Source organism: Capricornis sumatraensis, chromosome 23, assembly GCF_032405125.1.
Source record: "Capricornis sumatraensis isolate serow.1 chromosome 23, serow.2, whole genome shotgun sequence".
NCBI lineage: Eukaryota > Metazoa > Chordata > Mammalia > Artiodactyla > Bovidae > Capricornis > Capricornis sumatraensis.
Window position 1 is genome coordinate 15,169,121 of NC_091091.1, and position 25,860 is coordinate 15,194,980.

General features: G+C 37.3%; 1 protein-coding gene across 3 annotated transcripts in view; it reads left to right on the top strand.

Annotated features, from left to right (window-relative positions):
• EXOC6 (exocyst complex component 6) overlaps positions 1–25,860 on the top strand; it is a 190,046-nt gene that overhangs the window by 132,780 nt on the left and 31,406 nt on the right. For all 3 annotated transcript variants that reach the window (XM_068961740.1, XM_068961739.1, XM_068961741.1), the window contains 2 exons: positions 1,910–2,051; positions 23,203–23,276. In XM_068961740.1, coding sequence (XP_068817841.1) covers positions 1,910–2,051; positions 23,203–23,276 — 216 coding nt within the window. The remainder of the gene's footprint in view (positions 1–1,909; positions 2,052–23,202; positions 23,277–25,860) is intronic.

The following is a 25,860-nucleotide window of genomic DNA, read 5'->3' on the forward strand; positions in this document are numbered from 1 at the left end:
TACTAGTACCATTATTTTGGCTCCAGTACTATTGCTGCATAGTCATATGTAGCACCTGAACCCATGTTAAAATTTTACGCAATGTGTTTGTTTATGAAATGAATGTAGTAGTAACTGTTTTGGCAGTTTATTAATCTGTTTTTGCAGTTAGTACATTATAGTGGCAACATAAGTAGGACATGGAGCTGATTTGATGGAGAAGTACATTAAAACTAAAATGTGCTAATTGTTCCATTAGATCAAAATGACATTTCCACTAAGTTTTTTCAAGCCTATTACATTGTAATTAAATTACATGCCATTGATTTCTTCTTTTTCTGTCTCTCCCCTCCTGCTTCTCATTCATATTGATATTATTCTGCTTGGGAAATGGAGCTGCATGTCTCCTAGACTAATTCTTCTTGGTTTGGGGATCTTGAAGCGTGCTGGGTTTTGCATTGTTTGTTACATTCCTTTTTGGCAGTTCATCAGTATTTGTCAGATATATTGTTTGCATCAGCTTTTATCTCTAAAGTTTCAGATTTAGATATTGGCATTCCATTTCAAATGCAGTTTTTTTTTTTACTGTGCATAGTGTCTAAATGCTAAAGATTCGTAAGGACTCATAAAAGTTGCTTGTTTCTAGTCTGACTTGAAATGCGTAATCGACTGAACAGTCTTTTTAAAATATATTTGTGTTCCTTGTTTTCTAACAGATCAGTCCTATGTAAACATTTTTGCATCAATATAGCATTTATGTTTGGAAGATTTTTGTGATTTTGTAGCTTTATTGGCCTTTGTGATAAGTAGGAAAAGCATAATGATCACATATCACTGGGTAAATATTTGTTAATGCTAATAAGGCAAAACATGGACATCTTACAAAAGTTCTTAGTTCTAACCTTAGTCATAGATCTTTGAATCATATCGGTGTCAGTCCATCACCAAATCACATAATTGTGGGTTGGAGATAGCCATACTAGCAGTGATATTACACTGGAAAGCTTTACCTGAAAGTTTTCTTTTCAACTGTAGTTAAAATAAAAAGCCTGCTTGAAAGAACAATTTATACTAAAGGCAGTATTATATTGTGATTCAGCTATATAATCTAGAAGCTAGACATTTAAAATTGTTTTTATAATTTTAAAGAAAATATAGCCTGAATCAAGTCAAAATTCATGTGGAGATTTAGGAGCTTATTATAGTAGAAAATACAATGATATTATACTAAAAGACAACCACAAGTATTTGTAGCTCACTTAACTTTATATTTCTAAATTATCAGATGATTTTAAAACTTAATTTTTAAAACCTAATGAAAAGATCTGTAGATGATTGTGAAATCATATTGGTATGCAAACGTCTTTTTCTCCCTCCTAATTGAAGCTATACTCCAAACTAAGCTTCCTATTAGAAGTAAGAACTTAATGACTCAAAGTATATTTTATAAAGACATTTTACTTATTACATACATATGAAAGTATATGTTATAAAGTATATTAGGTATAGTTAAATTATAATAAATTACACTATTAATTCTTGGCTTGGTTAATTATATAAAGGAAAGTTTAAAAAGCATTATATGAATAAATGTTCCATCAACATGACAGTTATTTTATGTCACAAATGGCATATTTTAATGTGCATTTTTAAAAATACTTGAGATATTTAAAGAGATATGGAATAATCAATAGATTTTAAACACAAACTTTAATTTTTCTACATACAATTATAGCTTTAATGATGTTTATATCATGAGAATGACAAGTCAACAGAATGTTACTTTCAGTTCTTATGCTAAAAGATAGCCACTCAGAATACAGAAAGGCTATCACTAAAAAAAATGCCATGAAGAATTTTTGTGATACTTTATGATATGATACATTTCTATGTTTGTTTATTTTTTGGTTTGGATATTTGTTTTAAACAGGGGAAAGTTGCCCAGACTGCTTGCATGTCAGCCTGCCAGCATCTGTCAACATCCTTAATGCAGATGCTACTGGACAGTGAGTTAAAACAGATAAGCATGGGAGCCGTTCAGCAGTTTAACCTAGATGTCATACAGTGTGAATGTAAGTACCTTATTGGTTAAAATGATGCATTTCTAGGAATATATATGTAAATTCTATGGGAAAATGGTATAGAGTAGCATAGTTCATTAAAGAGAGAAGAGGCCTGATCCAGCTAAACTTTCGGCAGCCTTAGAAGCAACTTCCTTCCAAGAAGAGAAAAATATTTCAGTTTCACATTTAGGACCTCTAGAGTGGCACTAAAGTGACAATCTGAATGGATAATTAAAAAGGTGATTTATTTATAATTCTTTTTTTTTTCTTTATTCCTTCTGATCATTCTTGTCTTCTTGCCAGAACTCTCCTGAGGTTTGTAGTAAATGAATGAAATTATTGTTTGTCATTCTTATTTTCTATGCATAAACTTTCAGATACTTGCTAAAGAATGCTCTTGGGAACCTGCATTCCAAGTGCAGTTTCTTTATAGTCTGACATTTTGATTCTCTCTCTCTCAAAGAATTTCTCAAGTCTTTACCTTTGCCCTTATTTTTCACTTTATTTTCTTTAGGTGACAGGGTTAGCAGATTCCATAATCTAATGTTGACATTAGCCAGTCACCTTCAAAATTGATTGGCTGTTTAGTTATTAGCCTTGCTATAAATGCTTCTAGCTGTAGGTTTTATTACCCTTATACAAGACATGAGTTTATGGAATAATTTTTAAGCACTCCTTTCAAATGTATGGTATATTGATTAAATGATGAAAATCCCTGGTTGACAGTTTAGGCAGGCACCACTGTTGATAAATTGAAAAACAGCGGGGCACAAAAGGGATTATAAAATACTTGTTTGGGGCAGATTTTGCAATAATATATTCTGTGTAAAAGACATTAGAAAATTAAATGTCAGTGGCTTCAGCTGAAGCAGGAGCGATAGTTTTTTCAATGAGTAATAAATATTTGTCTGCTTCTATACAAGGCATTCTGCTAGGAAAAACATAATTAACATTAAAAAGATTAAGTATATAGGCTCAATTATTCATTACATTTTTAAATCATTTATTACGTGAAAAAATACAGAGTTTTTAAAGATTCACCGATTTCCTTCCAAAAAAGAGAAACACTAATCTACAAAGCAAAAGAAAGATAGTTTTTCCCTACAGAAGAGAAGAACCCATTTTCTTTTCCTAGAAAGCATTTCTAATTTTCTCAAATTAGAAAGCCTTTATTATATTTCTTTCTCAAAATAAAACTGTCAATTACAAGATGATATTTAGTGTATTTACTAAAATATTTACCAAAAAGCACTTTTTAAAATGTTTCTAGGGACTTCCCTGGTGGTCCAATGGCCAAGATTCTGCACTCCCAATACAGGGGTCATAGGTTTGATCCCTGATCAGGGAACTAGATCCCACATACCACAACTAAAGATCCTACATACAGCAACTAAGAGCTGCCACAGCCAAATAAATATATATTAAAAAAAAAAAAAAAAAAAACCTGTTTCAGGAACTTCCCTGGTGGTCCAGTGGTTAAGAATCTGCCTGCCAGTGCAGGGGCCACAGGTTCGATCCCTGATCTAGGAAGATCCTACATGCTGTGGAGTAACGATGCCTGTGTGCCCAAGCTACTGCAGCCTACACGCTCTAGAGCCAGTGCTCTGCAACAAAAGGAGCACCTCAGTGAGAAGCTGGAGCAGCACAACTCGAGGGCAGCCCCTGCTCACTGCAACGAGAGAAAGCCCAAGTACAGCAAGACCCCGCCAAAAATAAAAGCATAAATAGATAACATTTTGGAAGTTTCTAACTCAAAGCAATTGTTAATTCATTCTACAAATAGTTTGAAACTGATTTCTTAAAAGTCTTTAAAGCTATCTTACAGGGGAATTCCCAGGTAGTTCAATGGTTGGGACTCTGCGTTTTTCACTATGGAGGGCTCTGGTTCAATCCCTGGTAGGGACCTAAGGTCCCACAAGCCATGCTGCGTGCCAAAAGAATAAAAAAAAAAAAGCTGTCTTATGAGGTCATTTCAGTATAATACTCATGTAAACTTTTATGTAAGTATTGCTTGAGGCATTTCAGAATATTGATAATTGGGTCGTTGAACCCTTTATTGGCATTTGGTTGTGTCTTCTCAATTAGATATTTGTTCAGAAATGGAAATTACTGTTTGGTTAGGCAACTTCAGGTACCTAGATTTTTTTCTCTGTTCTCTTACCTCTCCTTGAAGAGAAGCCTAACTCTACTTAGAAAAAGCGCATAAGCACACAGCTTTGCCCCTTTGTCCCATCACAGGATGCTTTCTCCCATTTGTTACTTATTTGGGTGGAGTTACTGAAGACTTCTTTTAAAACACTGATATTTTCTTAAAAGACTAATCTCTTGGAAGAAATTATACAAAACTGTAAGGTATAACTCAGTTAAAGATGTCCAGGATCAGGTGCAAAAGGGATAAACCCTAGCCTGATGAGGGCCAAGGTTCTGGTACTATAGATACAGAAAGGGAGAAACCAGGACTTAAAGACAAATCACAGCGGATAACTCAGCTTCCTATAAGATTATGCCTGTGGTTGGCTCTGCTCCTTAATACTTACCAAGTATTTGTTGTTGTTCAGTCCCTCATTTGTGTCCTACTCATTGCAATTCCATGGACTGCAACATGCCAGGCTTCCCTGTCCTTCACCATCCCCTGGAGCTTGCTCAAACTCATGTCTATTGAGTCAGTGATGCCGTCCAACCATCTCATCCTCTGTTGTCCCCTTCTCCTTCTGCAGACTATCTTTCCCAGCATCAGGGTCTTTTCCAGTGAGTTGGCTCTTTGCATCAGCTGGCCAAAGTATTGGAGGTTCAGCTTCAGCATCAGTCCTTCCAGTGACTGTTTAGGGTTGATTTCCTTTAGGATTGATCGGTTTGATCTCCTTGCAGTCCAAGGGACTCTCAAGAGTCTTCTCCAACACCACAATTCAAAAGCATCAGTTCTTTGGTGCTTAGCTGTCTTTATGGTCCAACTCTCACATCTATACATGACTACTGGAAAAATCATAGCTTTGACTATATGGACTTTTGTTGGTAAAGTGATGTCTCTGCTTTTTACTGTGCTGTCTAGGTTTGTTATAATTTTTCTTCCGAGGAGCCAAGTGTCTTTTAATTTCATGGCTGCAGTCACCATCTGCATTGATTTTGGAGCCCAAGAAAATAAAGTCTTTCACTGTTTCCATTGTTTCCCCATCTATATGCATGAAGTAATGAGACCATACATTATCAGGCATTTGGTAATCACTGAACAAATAAAAATTGACATTCCATTTTTTCCCGCTTTGGCCACCTCATGAGGCTTGTGGGATCTTAGTTCCCCAACCAAGGATCAAACCTGGGCCCCTGGCATTGGAAGCTCAGAGTCCTAACCACTAGACCACCAGAGAATTACAACACTCCTGGTACAAAAAGAACTCATGACTTCTTGTGACTGATATGTAAATCACTTAAACATGGAACTTGGCTTTCTCCATTAGTATGTTCGGAGAATTTTTGTTTTCATCCCACTGTTAATTTTTTTATTTGGCTATGCCGCACAGCTTGCAGGATCTTGGTGGCCTGACCAGGGATTGAACCAAGCCCCCTTGGTTTGTAGTAGAAGCTTAGAGTCCTAACCTCTGGACTGCCAGGGAATTCCCTTCATGCTTATTTTAAATAGTGTTTTTGTTTGTCTGTTTTTAATCTGGAAGAAAGCAATTTTAAAAAATGCAAAGTTTATTTTTAATATTGATGCCATGTGTATGCTTTCTACATGTCAGGGCAGGGGAAGGAAAGGAAACAGAAACAGGAAAAGGAATTTGGTTAGGTAAGAGGAAGGCTAGAGTGTATGATAAATTTGTGAAGAGAAGGAATATGGATGCCTTAGGAATCAACTAGGATATGGAGAAAATGTGCAGATAGTTCAAATGTAGAATCCTAGAAGTAAATGATGATTGAATTTTGCCATCTTCCTGGTAAATGCACATTCACATACTTCTGTACTTTGAAACACTGTGAAATAATGCTGTCGGACTTTCCTGGTGGTCCAGGAGCTAAGACTCCATGCTCCCAGTGCAGAGGGACTGGTTTTGATCCCTGATCAGGAACTAGAACCCGTATACCACAACTAAAGACCATGCCCAGCCAAATAAATATTTTTAAAAAGAAATAAATGAAAATAACCCTGTCAAGTAGTTGTCCAGCTATTCCTTGAACATTTAATTTGGGAGATAACTACTCTTCAAAAAGTGAGTTTCTGTTTACTATATTCCTGTATCATTTTCTTACATTGAGCTGAAATATCATTTTTTCTAAACGTCTCCTAATGAAACCTAGTTCTGCCTCAGGGCGAGAGTCACCACTAGTCCATATTGTGCCTTTGTGCAAATTAGAAAAAATATTCTCACTGAAAGGAAAAAGTCTTCCAGTACTGTTTCCTTTATAGGAATGAGAAAAAAGTTTACCCCTTTTCCAGTTGGACTCTCTGATCAAGGCACATGACTTATCAGTTCAGTTCAGTCACTCAGTCGTGTCTGACTCTTTGTGACCCCATGGACTACAGCACGCCAGGCCTCCCTGTCCATCACCAACTCCTGGAGTTCACCCGAACTCATGTCCGTTGAGTCGGTGGTGCCATCCAACCATCTCATCCTCTGTCGTCCCCTTCTCCTGCCTTCAGTCTTTCCCAGCATCAGGGTCTTCTTAAATGAGTCAGCACTTTGCATCAGGTGGCCAAAGTATTGGGGTTTCAGCTTCAACATCAGTCCTTCCAATAAACACTCAGGACTGATCTCCTTTAGGATGGACTGGTTGTATCTCTTTGCAGTCCAAGGGACTCTCAAGAGTCTTCTCCAACACCACAGTTCAAAAGCATCAATTCTTTGGTGCTCAGCTTTCTTTATAGTCCAACTCTCACATCCATGACTACTGGAAAAACCACAACCTTGACTAGACGGATGTTTGTTGGCAAAGTAATATCTCGTAAACTAGGATTTCAGCCCTCCCTCCCTCCCCACTGCTCTCCTCAACTGGACACCGGTATGTAGTGAGCAGTCTGACAGCTATGTGTGGTAGTTTTGCTTTGGCTTATACAGAGAAAAGCAAGTCCTCATCCACAAGCCAAGCATATGAAAACTGCTTTATGTTTTTCTGAATCTTCTGAAAGCCAGACATAAACATTTCTTCTTACTGTTGTTATGTGATAACGATTTTAGATCCAAAGCTCTTCTTTGAACAGACTGGTTTGACTACCTTCTATTTAATGTCTGATACCCAAAGCTGAATACAGAGATATGCAGGTATGCGGGAACCAGTATAATACAGAGTTGGAATATCAAATGCATTGTTCCATATTTTGTACTTTACTAGTAAAGTCCAAACTGCTATTATCTTTTTTGGTTACCAGTGTTTACTTTTGAGTCACTGAAGCTGTAGTGTTCTAAAATCTCTTTATCTTTCTCTTTTTTTCTGTGTGATTTGTTTTCATTATACTTGTATGCAAAGAGCTGACTCATTGGAAAAGACCCTGATGCTGGGAGGGATTGTGGGCAGGAGGAGAAGGGGACGACAGAGGATGAGATGGCTGGATGGGATCACCGACTCGATGGATGTGAGTTTGAGTGAACTCCGGGAGTTGGTGGTGGACAGGGAAGCCTGGCGTGCTGCGATTCATGGGGTTGCAAAGAGTCAGACACAACTGAGCGACTGAACTGAACTGTACTGATACTTGTATGATTAGTTTTTGTTTTAGGATTTTAAGATTATCTCTATTAAATTTTAAGATTTTCCCACAACTAGCCTATTGAGATCTTTTTATGTCAAAATTTAATATCATCTTCAGATTTGTAATCATGCTTTTATTTAATATAGTCATTAAAAAATGTTGAACAAAACCTGGTATCTGTATCCTGATATATAGTACATCAGTGATTATCAAAACATGCTTTTCAAATGAGCAGCAACCGTATCATCTGGGAACTTGTTGGCAATGTGAATTCTTGAACCCCACCTGCTGAATTGTGAATTCTTGGTACAGTTCAGTTCAGTTCAGATTGGTTGCTCAGTCATGTCCCACTCTTTGCGACCCCATGGACTGCAGCACACCAGGCCTCCCTGTCCATCACCAACTCCCGGAGTTTACCCAAACTCATGTCCATTGAGTTGGTGATACCATCCAACCATCTCATCCTCTATTGTCCCTGCCTTAAATCTTTCCCAGCATCAGGGTCTTTTCAAATAAGTCAGCTCTTTGCATCAGGTGGCCAAAGTATTGGAGTTTCAGCTTCAACATCAGTCCTTCCAATGAACACTCAGGACTGATCTCTTTTAGGATGGACTGGTTGTATCTCCTTGCAGTCCAAGGGATGCTCAAGAGTCTTCTCTAGCACCACAGTTCAAAAGCATCAACCCTTCGGCACTCAGCTTTCTTTATAGTCCAACTGTCACATCCATACATGACTACTGGAAAAAACATAGCCTTGACTAGATGGACCTTTGTTGGCAAAGTAACGTCTCTGCTTTTTAATATGCTGTCTAGGTTGGTCATAACTTTCCTTCCAACTAGTAAGCGTCTTTTAATTTCATGGCTGCAATCACCATCTGCAGTGATTTTGGAACCCAAAAAGATAAAGTCTGCCACTGTTTCCACTGTTTCCCCATCTATTTCCTGCGAAGTGATGGAACCAGATGCCATGATCTTCGTTTTCTGGATGTTGAGATTTAAACCAACTTTTTCACTCTCCTCTTTTACTTTCATCAAGAGGCTCTTTAGTTCTCCTTCATTTTACTGCCATAAGGGTGGTGTCATCTGCATATCTGAGGTTATTGATATTTCTCCCAGCAATCTTGATTCCAGCTTGTGCTTCATCCACCCCAGCATTTCTCATGATGTACTCTGCATAGAAGTTAAATAAGCAGGGTGACAATATACAGCCTTGACGTACTCTTTTTCCTATTTGGAAACAGTGTGTTGTTCCATGTCCAGTTCTAACTGTTGCTTCCTGACCTGCATACAGGTTTCTCAAGAGGCATGTCAGGTGGTCTGGTATTCCCATCTCCTTCAGAATTTTCCACAGTTTATTGTGATCCATACAATCAAAGGCTTTGGCATAGTCAAAAAAGCAGAAATAGATGTTTTTCTGGAACTCTCTTGCTTTTTTGATGATCCAGTGGATATTGGCAATTTGATCTCTGGTTCCTCTGCCTTTTCTAAAACCAGCTTGAACATCTAGAAGTTCACAGTTCACATATTGTTGAAGCCTGGCTTAGAGAATTTAAAGCATCACTTTACTAGCATGTGAGATGAGTCCAATTGTGTGGTAGTTTGAGCATTCTTTGGCATTGCCTTTCTTGGGGATTGAAATGAAAACTAATCTTTTCCAGTCCTGTGGCCACTACTGAGTTTTCCAAATGTGCTGGTGTATTGAGTGCAGCACTTTCACAGCATCATTTTTTAGGTTTTGAAACAGCTCAACTGGAATTCCACCAGTGTAGCACTACTCAAGACAGAAGGGGCATGGTGGAGAATTTTGACAAAATATGATCCCCTGGAGAAGGGAATAGCAAACCACTTCAGTATTCTTACCTTGAGAACCCCATGAACAGTATGAAAAGGCAAAAAGATAGGACACTGAAAGATGAAATACCCAGGTCGGTAGGTAACCAATATGCTACTGGAGATCAGTGGAGAAATAACTCCAGAAAGAATGAAGGGATGGAGCCAAAGCAAAAACAACACCCAGTTGTGGATGTAACTGGTGATAGAAGCATGGTCCAATGCTATAAAGAGCAATATTGCATAGGAACCTGGAATGTCAGGTCCATGAATCAAGGCAAATTGGAAGTGGTCAAACAAGAGATGGCAAGAGTGAACATCGACATTTTTGGAGTCAGCAAACTAAAATGGACTGGAATGGGTGAATTTAACTCAGATGACCATTATATTGACTACTGTGGGCAAAAATCCCTTGGAAGAAATGGAGTAGCCATCATAGTCAACAAAAGAGTCTGAAATGCAGTACTTGGATGCAGTCTCAAAAACGACAGAATGACCTCTTTTTGTTTCATAGGCAAACCATTCAATATCACAGTAATCCAAGTCTGTGCCCTGACCAGTAATGCTGAAGAAGCTGAGGTTGAACAGTTTTATGAAGACCCACAAGACCTTTTAGAACTAATGCCCCCAAAAGATATCCTTTTCATTTTAGGGGACTGGAATGCAAAAGTAGAAAGTCAAGAAACACCTGGAGTAACAGGCAAATTTGGCCTTGGAATACAGAATGAAGCAGGGCAAAGCTGATAGAGTTTTGCCAAGAGAACTCACTGGTCATAGCAAACACCCTCTTCCAACAACACAAGAGAAGACTCTACACATGGACATCACCAGATGGTCAGTACTGAAATCAGATTGATTATATTCTTTGCAGTCAAATAAGGAGAAGCTCTATACAGACAGTGAAAACAAGACCGGGAGCTGACTGTGGCTTGGATCATGAACTCCTTATTGCCAAATTCAGACTGAAATTGAAGAAAGTGGGGAAAACCACTAGACCATTCAGGTATGACCTAAATCAAATCCCTTATGATTATACAATAGAAATGAGAAATGGATTTAAGGGATTGAATCTGATAGACAGGATGGAGGTTCATGACATTGTACAGGAGACAGGGATCAAGACCATCCCCAAGAAAAAGAAATGCAAAAAAGCAAAATGGCTGTCTGAGGAGGCCTTACAAATAACTGTGAAAAGAAGAGAAGCCAAAAGCAAAGGAGAAAAGGAAAGATATACCTATTTGAATGCAGAGTTCCAAAGAATAGCAAGGAGAGATAAGAAAGCCTTCCTCAATGATCAGTGCAAAGAAATAGAGGAAAACAGTAGAATGAGAAAGACTAGAGGTCTCTTCAAGAAAATTAGAGATACCAAGGGACCATTTCATGCAAAGATGGGCTCGATAAAGGACAGAAATGGTATAGACCTAACAGAAGCAGAAGATATTAAGAAGAGGTGGCAAGAATACACAGAAGAACTGTACAAAAAAGATCTTCATGATCTAGAGAATCATGATGGTGTGATCACTCACCTAGAGCCAGACATCCTGGAATGTGAAGTCAAGTGGGTCTTAGGAAGCATCACTATGAACAAAGCTAGTGGAGGTGATGAAATTCCAGCTGAGCTATCTCAATTCCTAAAAGATGATGCTGTGAACGTGCTGCACTCAATATGCTAGCAATTTTGGCACAGGATATAACAATTTCTTTTTGAATAAGTTCTTCAAGTGATACTGATGCACAGTAAGGTTTGAGAACCACATTATATGGATCTACCTGTTCATATTGACTTAGATCCATTATTCGGAATCTTGTGGGTGTCTTTAGATTTCTTTAGCCAGTTGCTAATTCCCTAGTTGAATTTAACTCATAGTTTTGAATCTTAAGTCGTAAGTCAAAGTCATGAACGCCTTTGCTGGATACCTTGCTGGTCTATAGGAATAATAATGGCCATTGAGTTTTCCTCATCCTTGAGTTAATTACTTTTTCAAAGAAGAAAATGTTACTGCTCTGATTCCTTGTAGGTCCATATTGATTGGTAGTTATTTCTTTCCCTTCAAAAGGTTCAGAAACTATTCCTTAAAAGTCTGTGACTGTTTTGTCACAATCCTACTAGTCTGTGTTATGCTAGTAAGAAATCCAGAGTCCAAGAAAGTCAGATAGCAGAGATCAGGACCTAGATATCATAAACCACCAAAGATCCTGGGTACCTCAAGAAACTCAGTCAAAAGATTTTAAACAATAAGAGGTGAGCATCAAATCTAAGCATCAGGAATGGCCTTTATTTTGAATTAAATGTTCCTTTTATCTAGTTTGATTATTTTTCCATCCTTATTACTTTGTAGAAACATTATGCATATATTTCCTAGACCTTAAAACATCATTCTGCAGGTAGAAACAAATAGCACAACCAGCTGAGGTTGGGGAGGTAGAAAGTTAGAATAACTCAGTTTCTCATGTCATTCAGCCATTATGCTTTTAGTTGTTGTTTCGTTTTTCTAGTGGTGAAAGAATTAGTACTGATTCATCCATGTGCTCACTTATTTTTTCAAATATGTTTGTGCCCTTTTCCCTGGTATTTCTTGTGACACACAGACTTCTCAGGTTTTAAACTGGCTTAAGCTCAAATTTCAGTCTGTAACTGAATTTTTTCCTTGTAGAGTCAACTAGTTTGTAGGAAAGATTCATTTATTCAGATGTTTAATGGGAACCTATTACCTGTTATTACTGGGAAATAAAGAAGATGAATCAGGTTTCAAAGATCTCACATACTGGATGGGGAGAAAACAGACATGTAAATAGCTATAGTAGAATATAAATTCTTTATAGAAGTACATATTACTTGAAAAGAGGGAGCAATTAATTATACATGCCATGGGATTGAAAAGATTGACTATCATGGAAGTGAAATTTGACAGTCTTAAAGGATGAATATGATTTCATCAAAAGCAAGGAAGGGCATTCTGAACAGAGGGAATGGCATAGGCAAAAGCACTGTGCTGGGATTTCTCTGGCGGTACGGTGAATAAGAATCCAGCTGGTAATGCAGGGGACATGGGTTTGATCCCTGGTCCAGGAAGATTCCACATTCCATGGAGCTACTAAAGCCTGTGCACTCTAGAGCCCATGAGTTGCAACTTCTGAGCCCAAGTGCTATAACCACTGAAGCCTGTGCGCGTGGAGCCTATGCTTTACAACATGGAAAGCCGCTGCAGTGAGAAGCCTGTGCACAGCAACGAAGAGTAGCCCTTACTCACAGCAGCTAGAGAAAGCCCGTGTGCAGCAACAAAAACCCAACACAGCCAAGAATAAATAAGTAAAAATTAAAACAGTTTTCAAAAAAGCACCGTGATGAGAGAATGCTTATGGGATCTTCATACAGTCTTTTGTAGCTAGACTATAAGATGCATGATTGAAAGTATTGAAAGATATGGCTGAAAAAACTTATACTTCTGAACGCTTGGATTTTAGTTAATAAGCAATAGCGATACATTGAAACTTTTTAATAAAGACAAGGACATGGTAAAATTTATATTATAGAAAGTTAACTCTATCGTGTGGAAATTAAACTGAAATGAGAGAGGTACTGCAAGTAGGAAGACCTTTTAAAAGACTATTGAACATTTTCGTATGAAGGATAGAAAGAACTTGACTTTGGGCAGTAGGAATGAAGAGAAGAAAATGGATTCCAAACATTTTGAAGGTGGGAATACATAAAGATAGTAAATAAATAAATTTGATATGAATTAGGTGGTTAGAATCAGAGACTCTCCTAGTGGAAGAGACCTGAGAATGCATCCCGTGTTTGGGGTGGGTGGTATGAAGAGCGGAAGAAAAGAAGAAAAGATGAGGAAGGGTAGGAAAAGCGGGGAAAGAGAAGAGATACAATCATATAGGATAGAAGTTAAGTTCAATATAGAATTTATAATTGTCGGCACCCTGCAGAATGCTGTACTCACAGAGTATCTGTTCCATAAATGAACAAATTAACAAATCAAGAAGTCTCTATAGCCTACATTTGCTTTTCTGGAGTCTCCTAACTTTGTTATCAAAAAGGACAAGGACTTCCCTGGAGATCCAGTGGTTAAGACTCCGCACTTCCACGGCAGATAGCATGGGCTTGATCCTTGGTCATGTGGAGCCAATATCCGGTGTGCCTCTCGTCACAGCCAAAAATAAATAAATGAATAAATAAAATGCTACTCTTTTGGGAAAAAAGTTAAGGCCAGTTGATGCTGCTGTACTTCTTTTCAAGACCATTCAGCTTTTTGGTATATACATAACTGATCATTTATGAAATTCTTCACATATTTGATGACTATGTTTAAATGACTGTTTAACTTCATCTGTTGTGAACTGGGCAGTCATAATTTCTTTATTATTTTCTTGTAGAATTATTTTCATTCCCCTTTCAGTCATTTATCTTCAGGTCTTTTTCTGTTGTTGTTCTTGAAAATACCATGGACAGGGGAACCTGGTGGGCTACAGTCCATGGGGTCATGAAGAGTCAGACATAACTGAGTGTGCATGTACACACACACACACACACACACACAGGTCAGACTTGATAAAATGTCTGAGTTAGGGATGAAATCATATGAACTTATATAGAACTTTTCTTCCCCTTCAGTTCAGTTAAATTCAGTTCAGTCGCTCAGTCATGTCCGACTCTTTGCAGCATGAACTGCAGCACACCAGGCCTCCCTGTCCATCACCAACTCCTGGAGTTTACCCAAACTCATGACCATTGAGTCAGTGATGCCATCCAGCCATCTCATCCTCAGTCATTCCCTTCTCCTCCCGCCCTCAGTCTTTCCCAGCATCAGCGTCTTTTCAAATGAGTCAGCTCTTCGCGTCAGGTGGCCAAAGTATTGGAGTTTCAGTTTCAACATCAGTCCTTCCAGTGAACAACCAGGACTGATCTCCTCTAGGATGGACTGGTTGTATCTCCTTGCAGTCCAAGGGACTCTCAAGAGTCTTCTCCAACACCACAGTTCAAAAGCATCAGTTCTGCACTTAGCTTTCTTTATGGTCAAACTCTCACATCCATACATGACCACTGGAAAAAACATAGCCTTGACTAGATGGACCTTTGTTGGCAAAGTAATGTCTCTGCTTTTTAATATGCTATCTAGGTTGGTCATAACTTTCCTTCCAACTAGTAAGCGTCTTTTAATTTCATGTCTGCAGTCACCATCTGCAGTGATTTTGGAGCCCCCCAAAATAAAGTCAGCCACTGTTTCCCCATCTATTTCCCATGAAGTGATGGGACCTGATGCCATGATCTTCGTTTTCTGAATGTTGAGCTTTAAGCTAACTTTTTCACTCTCCTCTTTCACTTTCATCAAGAGGCTCTTTAGTTCCTCTTCACTTTCTGCCATAAGGGTGGTGTCATCTGCATATCTGAGGTTATTGATATTTCTCCCAGCAATCTTGATTCCAGCTTGTGCTTCATCCAGCTCAGCATTTCTCGTGATATACTCTGCAATAAGCAGGGTGACAATATACAGCCTTGACATACTCCTTTTACTATTTGGAACCAGTCTGTTGTTCCATGTCCAATTCTAACTGTTGCTTCCTGACCTGCATACAGGTTTCTCAAGAGGCATGTCAGGTGGTCTGGTATTCCCATCTCCTTCAGAATTTTCCCACAGTTTATTGTGATCCACACAGTCAAAGGCTTTGGCATAGTCAATAAAACAGAAATAGATGTTTTTCTGGAACTCTCTTGCTCTTTTGATGATCCAGCGGATGTTGGCAATTTGATCTCTGGTTCCTCTGCCTTTTCTAAAACCAGCTTGAACATCTGGAAGTTCATGATTCATGTGTTGCTGAAGCCTGGCTTGGAGAATTTTGAGCATTACTTTATTAGCGTGTGAGATGAGTGCAATTGTGCGGTAGTTCGAGCATTCTTTGGCATTGCCTTTCTTTGGGATTGGAATGAAAACTCACCTTTTCCAGTCCTGTGGCCATTCCTGAGTTTTCCCAATGTGCTGGCATATTGAGTGCAGCACTTTCACAGCATCATCTTTTAGGATTTGAGATAGCTCAGCTGGAATTTCATCACCTCCACTAGCTTTGTTCGTAGTGATGCTTCCTAAGACCACTTGACTTCACATTCCAGGATGTCTGGCTCTAGGTGAGTGATCACACCATCATGATTATCTGGGTCATGAAGATCTTTTTTGTACAGTTCTTCTGTGCATTCTTGCCACCTCTTCTTAATATCTTCTGCTTCTGTTAGATCCATACCATTTTTGTCCTTTATTGAGCCCATCTTTGCATGAAATGTTCGCTTGGTATCTCTCATTTTCTTGAAGAGATCTCTAGTCTTTCCAGTTCTTTTTTTTTTTCCTCTTATTTCTTTGCACTGATCTAGTCTTAAGATGGTTTGCGCACATGTCAGGAAGTTAAGACCATTATTCTAGTCCTGGCTCTCCCTGGATTTGAACAAGTAGCTTTGGTATTTAACAGTTGAGAAGCCTCAGTTTTTCCTGTGAAATATTGGATTTGGAATTCATAATTTCCAAAATATATCCTAGGATTCAGAGGTAGTAAAATTTAAGACAAAGAAGAGTATGAATGTCAAAGCCATATATTAAATACTTTCTTCACATCTACAAAGTACTTCCCTGGTGGCTCAGACGGTAAAGCATCTGTCTACAATGAGGGAGACCCGGCTTCGATCCCTGGGTTGGGAAGGTCCCCTGGAGAAGGAAATGGCAATCCACTCTAGGACTATTGCCTGGAAAATCCCAAGGACAGAGGAGCCTGGTAGGCTACAGTCCATGGGGTCGCAAAGAGTTGGACAGGACTGAGCAACTTCACTTCACTTGCTACAAAGTACTTGGCATTTAGGGGATACAATGTAAACAAAACAGAAAAGGTCCTAACCCTCTTGGGTTTTAGGCCCAGTGGGAAGACATTCATTTTATTTATGATTGCACAAATAAATATGATTACAAGTTGTTAAATTTTAGAGAAGTAGATGGCACTGTGAGAGAGTATAAGAAGCAGACCTAATTTAGTTAAAAGGTGGATGGATTGAGAGTATTAGGTAGTGTTTATGCATGAATAAAGTACGTATTTTTTGTTAACTTGACCATAATCAATATTATTAGTGTAACTATATGGTTGGAGAAGTCAGGAAGGCATCCATTTGGAACTGCAAATGTAGCCTCCTTCTGAACTGCACTGAACCTTTGATCCTGTTACAGATTTTATATAAGTTCCAGAGAAATCACTTCTTAGTTGGAGAAGCATTTGCCAAGCTTGGCATGAAGCTGATGTTCTAAGTCTGTGTATGTGCTTTTGTTTTATTAAACATCTCATATATTGGATTCCAATATAAGATATCTTACAAATGCAACTGTATAGAGGAAAAAATTAAAATACCCTCTTAAGTTCCTGTAATGGTATCTGAGAAATCCTTCACAACTCTAAAAAAATAACCAAACATTTCCAAAGGATTTGAAGTACCCAGAATAAGACTATACTTCTTCATATACTTTTTGAGAATGTACTTTTTCATATAATATATTCTACATAAAAATCTAGTTGAGGTCATCAGCTCCTAAGAATTTAACATCTTAAATTCATAAACACTAGAAAAGCTCCAAGTTAAAGAGCACTGGTATCTTTTTCAATGATGAGTTATTGAAAAATAGGTGAATCTCTACATTTGAAGGTCTTGTTTTGTTTTTCATTTGGATAAAGACTTAGCCCACCTCAAAAAACAAACAAACAAACAAAAACCTATAGACTTATTTGTATGTATGTGGCTATGATCTCAGGACATCTCTTCTAGCCTTGAAAAAGGTCTACACCCCAAAATGAAAGAATTCTGGGAAAATTGTGTTGATGGTATGAGGGGATATTTCAGTATCTTTTTTTTTTTTTTCAAGTGAGCTGGATGCTGTTATATTATTTGCTTACTTGAATTTGTTCCCGGTCTTAATGGCATTTTAAGGTATCAAATTTATCAAATTTTCTCCTTTTCCAAGAAAGGGAGAGGAATAGACACTACTTTATATAAGTGGGGTGACGAATGTACAGGGGCATTGGTTCCAGAGGCTTGCCGTCCACCGCTACCAGCCACATGTAACAGAATATAACAGTCCAGAAATCTCCCAAGTCCTCAGACTCCAGGCATGGGTTCTTCACCATTAGGAAAACCACTAGATGGTGCTCTTCGTCATCCCTTCTAATAACACGTCTGTTCCACGTAGAATACTTTGCCTAGCCAAAGTTTGGGTTCTAACTAGCTACCTTAAATCTTCAGCATAAGAAATGGAATTATGAGCAGTCTCAATATGCAGACTGTTTGTCTTTATATTCAGTCATTTATTTAGTTACAAAATTATTCCATTTTATATGCCCTTGCCTTGTTATCCACAAGCAAAGTTTTGAGATTTTATCTAGCTTAGCCTCCTCATCTTCTTTTTCAGTCTTTCGATCTGTTTACTCTTCTGATTCCGTGGAAATTCTTTCTTCTACTTCCACCCAACCCCTGACAACTTTTCTTACTCTGTGTAGATTGTTTCCAAATAATCTACATCTTATGATAAAGATAACTGTCTGCCTAGGACAAGACTGTTTAAGGATTTATATTTTCATGCCAAAGACATATACTTACAGCCTGACTTCTTAAGCCATCTTTCCTCCCTCCATACAAACCCTGTACATCTGTCTATAGATCCTAAGGGCAGGAAGGGCGTATTTTCCTACTTAAAGTCTTGTTATATTTACAAATAATTAGTGCTTTTTTCCCCTATGTGTATGTGTGCTAAGTTGCTTCAGTCATGTTGGACTGTTTGTGACCTTATGGACTGTAGACTGCCAGGCTCCTCTGTCCATGGGATGCTCCAGGCAAGAATACTGGAATGGGTTGCCATTTCCTTCTCCAGGGAATCTTCCTGACCCAGGAGTTGAACCCAGGTCTCCTGCATTGCAGGCAAATTCTTTACCATGTGAGCTATTAGGGAAGCTCTTTTTTTCCCCCTATAGATACTGTTTATTCTCTTAAAACTTCAGAGATTTACAATTTGGAAGTGTTTTTTTTTTTTTTTTGGTCATTATTACCACAACTTCTCCAGCAGGTGTTATTTTTTGCTTTTAGTTTCATCTAAATTAATGCAGTCTTATCTTCTTCCCAGTTAGACTAGTACAGCAAAGTTTTTCCTTCCCAATAAGATGACACCTCCCTCTCTAATCTTAGAGAATTTTTAAACTCGGAATCAGTATTAAGTTCCATGTTATAGCAAAAAATAAGAGGAAATGAATATATCATGAAGTTTTGTTTTTAAGAAGAAATAATCAAATTGGAGGCACTAAGAGAAAAAAAAACCCAAAGATTTTGACTTTCTTTAGAAAAAAGCAACAAAAACCTTTAGAAAGCTGGGAACCTATTTTAAAATATCTTATTGAAAGACCAAAATCAACATATGTTTTTAAAAAATACTCTTAATGGTCTGACTAATGACAAAGACAAAGAAATCATATTAGGAAGTAGGTATTATTAAATAAAAAGCTGGCCCAAGAGAGAAGAACAAAGAAAATGACAAAGCATATACAAAATGAGAATCTGGATGAGCCAAGGAGGGATCTGAAGACAAACTAAAGGGATCCCCAAATAAAATTAGTCATCAGTTCTTTAACAAGTTCATAGCTTGAAATCTATCTCTAGAATTATTGGGACAGCATTTGAATAAATGAATTATTTGTATTATTCATTCATTTAACACATTTACTGAATATCTCTTGTACACTAGGCGCAGAGTATGTGAAAGTTAAAACAAAACCCAAAATCTCTATTTCTGTGAGCTTCTTGTTTGGTGGACGAACTCACGATTTAGTTTTGGCTGAAGGAAACATTTGGAGTATTCACCCTTAATTATTTTGAAATAAATACATGAAATATGCACAGAATGTTCTAGATTTACACTTTCCAGTAGTCATATGGTCTGGTGGGAAAACACAGACAGGTAAACAATGACTTATAAGATAGGAAAACAGGTACTGTAGTTAGGCTGTGTTAGGCGTTGCAGTGAGATCACAGAGGAGGGACCTAACCCAGCCTTCAGGGTAATGGACGTCTTCCATAGAAGATGTATGGAATGGTAGGTAGGATAAGTAAGAGTTACCACTGAAGAAGAGAAAGGATGCTCCAGGCAGAAGGAGCAGAGGTACTGTGAAAAGAGGCTGTGGCGCATACAAGGAAGCACAGGTGGTTTGGAAGGTGCCCCTACAGAAGTGGTAAGAGATCAGTTTAGAGAGATCGGTTGTAAAGGACCTTACTTGTCTACTTTATTGGGAAGGTGATGGGGAGCCAGTGAAAGGTTTTACACTATGAAGTGTCACAAATCATACTTACATCTGATATAAATCATACTGGTGAAAGTGGATGGAAAGAGTGCACAAGAAGCAGAGAGACCAAATAGGGAGTGTATTTTTGTAATCCAAGCAAGAAATGATGATAGCTTGAATTAAGGTAGATACAGATTCAGACTCAAGATACTGTAGAAGGTTAAAAACAACAGGATTGACTGCATCAGAGTTTTAGAGAAGTAAAGAAAAAGATATGAAGCCTCTTAGCCCTAAGAATCATTTGTGGGAAAGACCTGAGAGCTATAAAGTAGTGAATTTCACTTCCATATTGGTTACATAATTAGGAGAGATGGTATATAAGATGAGGCTGAATACTTAATCAGATAATGGATCAATGAATTGAATATCAGGAAATCTGAATTAGCTGTGTGATCCTGGACAAATCAATTTAAACATCCCTGCCCTTTAAAATTAAGAACATGGTGTCTTTAAACTGAGCCTTCAGAGGACCCTTAGAGATATTCCAAAGAGAGTGCCTTTTCTAGCTGCAAGACTTTGTGATCCATCATCTACATGCCCTGTTTACTAAGATAAGTTATTATAACGATCAAAGACGATGGTATGTGAGAAAATGCTTTGTAAGCTATAAAGTACTGTATAAATTTATGGTACTATTATAATTTTAACACTAAGCTCTTTGGTTTAATGCCAAGCATTGGGGCTTATTAAACTATAGTATCTCAAATAGGAATTGAGAGAGCAGAAAACTGACAGATTATTTTCCGTGTAGAAAAATTCTGGAAGATTAAGTAGATAATAATTGAAGTATAATTGGAATTGAGCTGATTTTTGTGTTTGATATATAAAGTAAGTCTCTTTGTGTGATAGGAAGTCTGTGTGTGTGTGTGTCTGTATATATGGTGATGGTAGAAGCTGAGCTAACATTTATAGTCTTGGTTAGAGACAACTAGGGATTAATAGTTAATTGTTACTTGAAAAGAGTAGCCTGAGACTTTCCAAAAAAGCCAACAATATGCTGGATGGTCTTAAGAAAAAAACTTTTTAGATTAAAAAAAAAAATCTTTATTTTTAAGGTATTAGAATTTTGCTTGTTATTTTTCAGTTAAGATCTCATGTTATTAAAGAGAGGTAACCAGTTATCTGGGCCATGGTAGGGGGTGATGGAGTTGCACCAGTATGAAACTATTTTACTTTTTTTCCTTTTTTGGCTGGGCCAGGTCTTAGTTATGGCACATGGGAAATTTGAGCTTTGTTCCAGCGTGCGATCTTTAGTTGCAGCATGCAAACTCTTAATTGTGTAGGATCTAGTTCCCTGACCAGTAATGGAACCCAGGCCCCCTGTATTGGGAGCTCAGAGTCTTAGCCAACTAAACCACCAGGGAAGTCCCAGAGTTTTCTACTTTCCATTGTGTGAAAAGACAGTGATGTGAGTAAATTATACTAAACAGTGAAAAGTATGGTTAGATTTGCTGAATGAATCTTAGTTTTCCAGAAATAGGGGGCCTGAGAAAGGTGAATATAGTCACCTATCTAATGGGCATAGCTGCTTAGTACCTACCTAGCAGAGAACCAGGAAGTGGGGAGGAAAATGGTGTAACTCTGAGTAACTAAAAGGTACATATACTCAAAGGCATATATAAACTCATTCACATTACTTGTGGGAGAGGATCCTGTTGAGACTATATTTTCTCTTCCTTTAGGTACTATTCTAATACAATTAGCTGACTTACCTGCTCAAGAAGATTATAGATGACATAATAAGAGATGAGTGAGAGAGCAGGGAGTAAGAATTTATGTAAAAACCGTCAGAGAGAAGGCAGAAAAATTATAAAATATAGACACAAGAACACAGCATTCTGAGCTATTAAATGTAATAGAAAACAGTTAATACTATAGCAGTCCTGGGAATTTATTATGTAGAATAAAAATTGTTCTTAATGGTTATCAATGAAGAGAATTAAGAAAAGTTTAAATAGTATTTAGTATTATTTTTTAAAAAGACATGGAAAGAATTATGATGCAGTTTAAAATTTTAGGAAAAAATGCTTATGATGAAAAAAAAGTTTTTATGCTTAAAGTAAAAGTGATCATTAATTGTACAACATGCACAATAAAAACTTAATTTGAATTCTTCATTCTCTAAAAATGCCAAATAAATTAAGCTGTTCTAGACTTTCATATATTTATGGTTTTTAATTGTTGATTTTGAGCCTTTCTAAACTGTATTTCACATAGAAAATAAAGTTAAGAATTATTGTTGTTATTCCAAAATCTATAAAAAATTTTTTGTGGTTTCTAAAATACTGGCTCAGATAAATTAACAAATGGAAAATTTGCGATACTTTCTAAGAAAAGTCAGGTATTAGTGGGGAGGGCAAGTGGTGGTAGACATTCGTATTCTTATCAGAGAAGCATGTGTGTAAAATGATAGGGTCTTTTTAATGAGCCACAAGGCTTTTGTTTTCAGAATAACTAGTATTGAGATTGTCTTCAATTAACTAAACAAAGCTGTGTTACTAGTATTAAATTTTTGTAAGTACAAAAAATTTTTGAAAGAGATTCCCTCGTGGTCCAGTGGGTAGGACTTAGTACTTTCACTGCAGTGGCCTGGGTTTAATTACTTGTCTGGGAATTATGATCTCTAACTGTGTAGCTTGGCTCTTTCAAAATACTTTTTGTCTAAAGATATTAAGAAACCTGTCTTATGAAATCTAATTTTTAAGATATCCCTAGTTTTTAAAGAAGTGGGATTCCTTTATGGAAAAAAATTATTTGAAAGAAAGACATTCCTGCATCATCCTCATTTTGCTAATTCGAACATTTCACCTATGTGTTGCTTTCTTACATGGCTGCCTATTATTGCTATTAGCTAGAAGTAGGATTTTATGGAGCATAATCCATAACAAAGCAGATGTTTTCAAGTATTTTGATAACCGTGCCATCAGTATAGTTTCAAAATGCTTTTATTCACCTAAGGCTAAAAAGAGTCAAAAAATGTTTCTTGATTGAAGTATATTACTACCCTTGAACTTTTGTGGGATAACCATTTAAATTTTATTGTAATTAATGAGTTAGAGTAATTAAATGGCAGATTAGAAGTTTGAAATGATTGAAATATTTGTGGTAATGGGTGTGGAGAACATTCTCAGTGGTGAAATTGAAGGTTATAAATAGTCTTTATTTGAAATGATTACTTGTAAATAATTTAATATATTTTTAATGAGTAGAAATTAATTTAGTGCTTAAACCCTTGTATATTTTGCAATTTTGTTTATATATATATATATATATATTTTTTTTTTTTAATAGTGTTTGCCAGCTCTGAGCCGGTGCCAGGATTCCAAGGGGATACCCTGCAACTTGCGTTTATTGACCTCAGACAAGTAAGATGTAATAATGTACTTTTCATTTATTGCTTTCTACCTCTTGCCTTTTTCTTTTCTTTTTTTTTTAATGCTACAGGAATGCTTGTTTTTGCCTTGAAACAACTTTTCTTCAGAGAAGTGCTTCTTTGATAATTAGGTGTTTGGTCCTTCTCTCTGAACCTGTATCCATTCAGTGTCTCAACCTCATAGGGCATTCTTGTTGGTGACTAATTTAGTTGTTATTAGCAAAGCACATGACTAAATACTAACTTTATCCTTTGGTTTATTGATACTTTAAGTTCTTAATGATTTTATGGTCATATATGAAAATTTGGTAGTATAACATTAGTGTTAGGACCCAAGTTAAGTATAAATTATTACAACCATAAAAGGAATCCCTTGATTAAAATGTTGTCAGCGTAAAGAGTGCTATTTTTATGGTTTTTCTGTATGCCTCCAGAAAGAAGAATAAAACTAATTTTTAAAGGTAATTAATTATGGTGGTGGTAGTGATGTTTACATAATTCTTTTCCAGTCATATAACTCTAAATATAATGACAAATGTGGTGATTTTTAAATCTCTTCTATTCTTTTTACTACTCTTTGACTTCTCTACTATATTGCCATTTTCTTTATTTTCTCCATATTACCTTGTCCCATCTCCCTCATAATTTTTCTTCTTATGCTCTTCTTCCTCTTTCCCCCTCCTTTTTCTTTCTTAATCCCAGGATTAAGGTGTTTAATCAAGCAAGAGTGTGGAGGAGGGGTAAATCCAAGTAAGAGGGCTCAGGAGTGTTGGAATTGACAACAGGAGTGACTGCCGCCTTTGGCAAGAAGAACCAGATGAAGATAGAATTAAATATCAGTCTATTAATGCTCCCATCCCCTTTGGCGGGTGGAGATAGATGGGGCTCCACCATTATTGGTATGAGTAAACTCTTCCACAGTGACGTTAAAGAGCTCTGATTTCATTAAATGTTTGACCGTAGAGCTGCTTTTGCTCATTCCAAGCCAATGTTCAATAAGTATTTATGAACTACTAGGCACTAATTATTCGGAGAGGGGAGATGTGGTTAAAATCCACATAAAAGTATTATTAAAGATAGTTCCATCCTTACGGAACTTAATAATCCTTTAGAAAATCACAGTATCCACAAACTGACTAGGAATACTTATATGACAGTGAGTCATGTGGAAATAACTCGTATTTCAAGTCAGGTTTAGAAGGAAATTAGAAAAGCCATTCCTGTTGCCCAATTATAATCTGTAAAGCACTGAACATGTAAAATATAATCACATTTATTTCTGTTTACAGTCAGCATTCGTGTATTATGCCAAACAAGGAACACTGTTATGAACAGTGTTCATAACACTGATCTATGACCTAGATCTGTAGATGGTTAGCTACTTAGATCTATAGATGATTAGCTTTACTAAGTTGGGGAAGATAGTAGAAAATGAAAAAAGTGGATTCTGAACTTCCATTTCAGTTTACCAGAAGATATTCTTACTATTGATGGTAGATCTGTTTTCTTCACAAGTAGTTATCTTTGTTGCTGTCCTCTTCCCCTAGTAAGATTATACAGAAAACTGAGTCCTTTAATATTTATTGTTTACTATTTTTTCAGTTTTCTATGAATTTTATGCTGTTCTAGTTTATAATGTCATGTAGGATTGTAGATGATCCAGTGGATGTTGGCAATTTGGTCTCTGGTTCCACTGACTTTTCTAAAACCAACTTGAACATCTGGAAGTTCACAGTTCACGTATTGCTAAAGCCTGGCTTGGAGAATTTTAAGCATCACTTTACTAGTGTGTGAGATGAGTGCAGTTGTGCGGTAGTTTGAGCATTCTTTGGCATTGCCTTTCTTTGGGATTGGAATGAAAACTCACCTTTTCCAGTCCTGTGGCCACTGCTGAGTTTTCCAAATTTGCTGGCATATTGAGTGTAGCACTTTCACAGCATCTTCTTTCAGGATTTGAAATAGCTCCACTGGAATGCCATCACCTCCACTAGCTTTGTTCATAGTGATGCTTCCTAAGGCCCACTTGGCTTCACATTCCAGGATGTCTGGCTCTAGATGAGTAATCACACCATCATGATTATCTTGGTCGTGAAGATCTTTTTTGTACAGTTCTGTGTATTCTTGCCACCTCTTCTTAATCAAATTGCCAACATCTGCTAGATCATCAAAAAAGCAAGAGAGTTCCAGAAAAACATCTATTTCTGCTTTATTGACTATGCCAAAGCCTTTGACTGTGTGGATCACAATAAACTGTGGAAAATTCTTCAAGAGATGGGAATACCAGACCACCTGACCTGCCTCTTGAGAAACCTGTATGCAGGTCAGGAAGCAGCAGTTAAAACTGGACATGGAACAACAGATTGGTTCCAAATAGGAAAAGGAGTACGTCAAGGCTGTATATTGTCACCCTGCTTATTTAACTTCTATGCAGAGTACATCACGAGAAACGCTGGGCTGGAGGAAGCACAAGCTGGAATCAAGATTTCCGGGAGAAATATCAATAACCTCAGATATGCAGATGACACCACCCTTATGGCAGAAAGTGAAGAGGAACTAAAGAGCCTCTTGATGAAAGT